Source organism: Arabidopsis lyrata (assembly GCF_000004255.2).
Source record: "Arabidopsis lyrata subsp. lyrata unplaced genomic scaffold ARALYscaffold_8, whole genome shotgun sequence".
NCBI lineage: Eukaryota > Viridiplantae > Streptophyta > Magnoliopsida > Brassicales > Brassicaceae > Arabidopsis > Arabidopsis lyrata.
The window spans coordinates 2,611,846-2,617,804 of NW_003302548.1; the positions used below are offsets into that span (position 1 = coordinate 2,611,846).

The 5,959-nt window shown below is 35.7% G+C and overlaps 1 protein-coding gene across 1 annotated transcript; it reads left to right on the plus strand.

The window, feature by feature from the left end:
- The first annotated feature begins 945 nt into the window (after window positions 1–945).
- On the plus strand, window positions 946–4,960 carry LOC9301361. The gene is made up of 8 exons (XM_021022424.1): window positions 946–1,151; window positions 1,385–1,481; window positions 1,573–1,630; window positions 1,700–2,556; window positions 2,642–3,292; window positions 3,585–3,895; window positions 3,983–4,070; window positions 4,146–4,960. The coding sequence occupies exons 3-8, from the start codon at window positions 1,600–1,602 to the stop codon at window positions 4,827–4,829; spliced, it is 2,622 nt and encodes an 873-aa protein (XP_020878083.1). The 5' UTR covers window positions 946–1,151; window positions 1,385–1,481; window positions 1,573–1,599; the 3' UTR covers window positions 4,830–4,960.
- The last annotated feature ends 999 nt before the right edge of the window (window positions 4,961–5,959 follow it).

Sequence of the window (5,959 nt, forward strand, 5' to 3'; positions counted from 1 at the left end):
CAAGTATACGATATGAGATTCAGATTGTTACTAGATACTCTTAGTTTGTCACATACCCTACAAAATCGTTCAGGTTATCCAAATCCACGGCACAGATAGTAAGCGGTATGAAACCGACATCGTTTTGATACACGTCAGCGTACACGTGTACGATGACTCAGCACCGTAAAGGAGTTGACTAACACCCATTAGATTGACTCTGATTTTTGCACGTTGTATCAAGTATAGGTATGAGATTCAAATATTATTGAAGTGTAGGTTGTAAAATACCCTACGAAATTGTTCAGGTATGAAAATCCACGGTGCAGATAGTACGGGTATGAAAATCCCCTTTTCCCGCCTTCTTTCTTCCTTTTTCGCGTTTTAACCGGTTTGGTACAACTAGAATGGTTAAACCGGTTATACAAATTCGGTGTAAGAAAAAGCAGAAAGAAAATAGAACCCTAAGATTTGAAATTTTAAAAATTCTAACAACTTCTCCTTATAGATACTTTTCAAAGACTTAAAAAAACTTAAAATCGCCAAAGAAATCTTCAAAAAACTAAAATCTTCAAATCTTGTTGTCTTCACTTAATAATAGTTAGGCTTCGACAATGATAAAAATTGCTTCCTGGTATTGGCATGACGGAGCCTCGGTAGAGGTAACCGGTTTGTCGAAAGGAAACGACATAGATCCGATGAAGAGGAGACAAAATCAAACCAAATTTCGATAATATACAAGGAGGCATTTGTTAAGAAATTAATTCATTTCTTGTCAATTAATTTTAGGGAAAATTAGAAATAAAGGATGTTTTAGAGGATAAATGTCCATATATACTTTTCTAGAAAAAGTTTGGTGAAATAGGATTTTTGAAAAATCAATACCCAAAATTACCCCTATATTTTCGAAACTGTGATTAACAAAAATAAAAAAAATTATTTCTTAATTAATTTACTAAATTCAGATAATTTTGTGTTTTTTGAAACCCTCTTCTTGAGCTGGAGACTTCTCCCACATAAAAACCTTCTTCTTTCTTTTTCCTCATTAACCAAAACGTGAAAGAGACAAATTAAAACCCTTTTGTCGCCGGCGATAAAAACCTTAGCCGTCGAAGTGATTCGCCGCCTCCTCCCGTTTCGCGAAGCCTCAACCTTGATTCTTCCTTGTCGTGGTTTGTCTCCTTCTTATTGTTCTTGTTTTTTTGCTTCGATTTATCTACTTTGATTTTCTAAATAAAACTGAAGATTTGTCTCGATATCTCTTCTTCTTTTAGATGTTTCAATTTCGTGAGATACCCAAGTATCAATTGAAATTGCATGTAGATTTTAACAGATTTTTGGATTCGTATTTAGGGTTTTATTTCTAAATTTCCCCAAATCTGGAAATTTTCTGTTTATTTTGCAGGTTCAAACTTCTACGGTTCAAAAAACTAATAACACAAACATGTGCTTTAAAGTTGGAACTTGAAGACTTGAACAAATACAACACAGTCACCACATAGGTTAATCCATCTAACATTGCCATTCTAAGGTTAATCCATTTTCTAAGGTATTTTTAAAAGCTTATGTGTTCTTGTTTGACTATATTTTCAGGTTTTGATCTAATAGTTTACCTCCTCAATGGAAGAAAAACCATGCAGTTCCAGTACAGGTACATTTCTTCTGTTTCAAAAGAAAATAAAAAAACTCTAACTGACTTGTTTGAGTTGCATATGTGCAGGCACCGTTAAAGAGTTTCCCAAACGTCTCCTAAGACATGGTAGTGAGCCTGAAGTTAGGCAGATTAACAACAACTATAAAATGTCTATCCTCAACAAAATCGAAGATGCTTTGCCAAGCGAGTACAAGAAGGTGAAGGAAGATCCCGTGTTTGCACATGTATTGAAGATACATGAAAATGGTCTTGGATATTCTGGTCGTTTGATACACAGCATGATGTGTAGACAATTGGTAACAAGGAAGAAACATGAACTCTGGTTTGTGTTTGGGAATAAGCCTCTTAGATTTTCTCTTCAAGAGTTCTACGCAGTGACTGGTCTCAAATACAAGGACGACTTCAGTTATGATTTGGAGAGTTGGAAAAATGATGGAGGCTTTTGGAGCAGATTGTTGGAAAGAGATGACAAGATTTGCATTAAGACGCTTCTTAATAAGCACTTAGTAGCAGTTCACACGTGGGAGAAAGTAGACAGGATCAGATTTATCTATGTGTGCGTTATAGCTGGCTTGGTGATGGCTAGAGATGAGAAGAAAGATATCCCTACATTATACATCAAGTTGGTTATGGACCTTGAAAAGCTGAGGGCGTATCCTTGGGGTTTACATTCTTATGACTACCTAGTCAAGTCGATTACCAAAGTAAAGACAGACTTGAAGAAAGAAGTAAGCTACCTTCTTAATGGTTTCTCACTTGCTCTACAGATTTGGGCTATGGAAGCGATTCCTTCGATACAATTCTTATTTGGACATAAGCTTAACAAGGAATTAGGAGCAGTCCCTAGATGTTCAAACTGGAAAGGGTTAGCAAGGGTCTCATATTATCAAATTATCTTGATAGAAAACTCAATGACAGCAAAGGTTAGTTTCATTATATTCAGACGTAATGTTTTGTAATCTTATTCTCTGATGCTTCACTAATAATTCTGTAAATGTAATGTTGCAGGATATTGTCTACCCCTACATTTCTATTACTGGAAATTATGATGTTCATGAGTCAGCAGACTTCATGAGGCTAGGCGAGAAGAAGGATGAATCAATCAAAAACTTGAACAACTTGATCAGATCTGGTTTTGATTTTGCTGAGTTTGAATGGGAAGATATTGAGATTGATGCTGTCGAAGAAAAGAAGATAGAAGAAGAGAATATAGAAGAAGAGAAGATAGACCAGCCTTTAGACGAAGATAAATATGTGGAAGGCCAAACAGACACTCACAGTGATGACAAAGAAGCTGCAGATGTTATTGATGGTGGTAACATAGTGACTAGTTTGCAGACACGTCATAAGGAACAACCGACATGTTCGAAGAAGCGAAAGAAGGAGGCTGACCGTGGTGCTGAGAGTCAGAAAATGAGACTTTTATGTCAGAGAGCCGCAACGATGACTGGTTTTGTTGAAGGGATGAAGTCATTCATCAAAGAAATGTTCGAAACTTCGTTCATGCAATTTGGGCAAGAAATAAACAAGAGATTGGAGAAGGTACATGATGATGTATCATCACTGAAGGATGATGTATCATCACTGAAGGAAACAGTGACTGCTATGGCTGAGACTTCGACAAAAGAAAAGGCAAGATCATTTAAGTCAAAGGCAGTGGTACGTAAAAAATTAAACACCTTGATTGTGCATTTTTATTTTGACATCACAAAACATTGTAGTTCTGCCTTGTACTTGTTTAGGTGTATTCTGGGTATTGTGAAACAATGTATGTTGGTGTATGTGTGCTTGTTTTGTTGTAATTTGGTATTGTAAAACATTGTAGTTCAGCTATATGTGTTTGTTTGTAGTTTTCATCGTTTTTTGTAAAATATCTTTGATGAATATCTTTGCAAAGGTAGCTATTGTCTATTTATGTTAATTTTTTTGTACAATGGATTTTTATTGGCAGGATGAAAATTGTATGTTTGATGAATACATTACTCAAACGGGTGACATAGACCTCAACTGCAACTTGACTACGCAAGATTTCCTTCAGAGAGAAATGGGACATCTTTCCCAAAAAACACAGGTACCAGATTTTGATCAGTCACAAGGATTATTTCGAGAAGATGTCGTCCCGCGACAACGCCATAACTACAGTTCGGAGTTTTTGGACTGGAGATGTAAGGGGGACTCGGGTAAAAATGACGTTGACGCAGTTTTGGTTTATTTATCTGAAGCTAAATGGGATGCTTTTACAGAATGGCAAATGAACCTTTCGTAAGTCCTGTAACACTCATATTATATATTTTTTTTCTGGTCAATTCTAATAATGTGGAGAAACCTTACTATATATTTCCTATACAGTCGCGAGGATCCTAAGCTCGGTCCATCTCTACTTACTAATGCCTTATTTGATCGAGTTATAAATCCCAAGAATTGGCTAGGCAATCACGTAAGTCTTTAAACTATTTTTTGTCAACATATTTCCAATGTAACGTTTACGATTTTAACAATTATTTATTTTCAGGAAATTGATGCAATGTTGTTTTTACATCGGGAAAAGACATCTATAGGCCGACTACAGTTAGATCGTGTTGGTTTTATGAATTGCATGTTTAGTACTCGAATCAAAACCGAATATGAGAGGTATTTGAAAAATAAGAAGAGCCACAAATGGGATAGTCGGCTTCTTTCTTACGTTTACGGTGAGAACCCATCTCATGGAATGACGTGTAAACGTTGGGCTATGGATGTCGACAGAATTTATGCTCCGGTCAACATCAATAATAGTCATTGGATTTCTATTTGCATTAACTTTGCTTTAAGAACAATTGAAGTCTTCGATTGTAACGCCGGCCACAACAGAAGGTACGTGGAACCATTCGCATACACGATTCCTCGGATTTTGAAAGAAGTACACTCGAAGGTATATGGGAAAGTTCCTCTGTTGACACAATATGAGATCATACCCGTCAAGGTGCCCCCTGCTCTAAATAGTTCTCAGAGTCACTGCGGAGTATATGCGTTGAAATACATTGAGTGTCATATGCTTGGGCTAGACATGGATTTGATAACCGATGAGAACATCCAAGAGGCGCGTATGAAGATTGCAGTAGACCTTTGGGAAGCTTCAAATGATCCTGTCTTAATTGAGCAAATGAAAAACTACAAACCTCCACAATTATCTTCCGAAACCATAGAAATCGATTGAGATCGTTTGGATTTTATTATGACTATTTTGGGATGTTTTTTGATTGCATTGAATTTGCACTTAGATGTCTAACATTGGATTACGTTTCTTTATTTTATGGTTCTTATTAATCTAATATCATTTTTAGTTTACTATGGTTCGTACTTAATGATTAGTAATACTAAATTCCCCTCGCATATGAGCATTGTGACAATTATTAACAAAGAATAGGCTATGTATGAAATATGAGGTTGATAAGTTGATGCACTAGTGAAATAAGGTGACGAAACAAGAGCCATTGATCCTCCTCGAGGTAAAGGTTCAGAATCAAGAGAACGCAAAACAACAAGTGGTGGTAATTTTTTATGGACTTTTATGAAGCAAATGGGTTCCCTCATCCATAAACAATAAACTAAATGAAAATTCCTATTTGGTAGGTTGAGACTATGGTTCTTACGTTTCTTTTTAAATTATGTTAAATTGGTCTTGGAACTTATGTTGTATATACTTAATTTAGTGATAAGTCAATCCAAAACTCAAAGCAAAACCACGAACATAAGAGTAGTAGGGAATCCAATTATGAGAACAAAAATTCAAACATAGAGTACTAGGAAATTCAAATCTGAAATAAAAAATGCGAAAATAATCATGAAATGAGAAAGAAGTTCAATATCCATATAGTGGTAACTAGAAACGTTCAATGAGAGCAGTTGCAACACAATCCTGAAAAAGATAAAGAAAACAATTATCAAAACAAAATATAAAAGAAGGGAATCTATACTTAAGTTTTAAACTAGTAGTCAGATCACGATCACAAACCTTATATTGCTACATCACATGTTACTCGATTATGCCTTCTTTACCACAACGACCGCACTTATGCTTTTTTGATAATTGTGACTGTTGTGATGCTTTTATCTTGTCTTCAGCTGATTCATATCTTCGTTTTCTTCGTCTACCAGGTTGTCTTCTTGTTTCAGGTGGTAAAACTTTTGCAAATTCAACAACCTCTGGGACGCGCCATTCTTCTTCAGGAACACCTCTTGGATTAATAGTTTCCTCATATAATGATCTCCAAGTGGCAGTTGTATACACATCATCAGCATATGGGTATATACATTTGCGTATAGCATAAGCTCCTTTTATGGCGT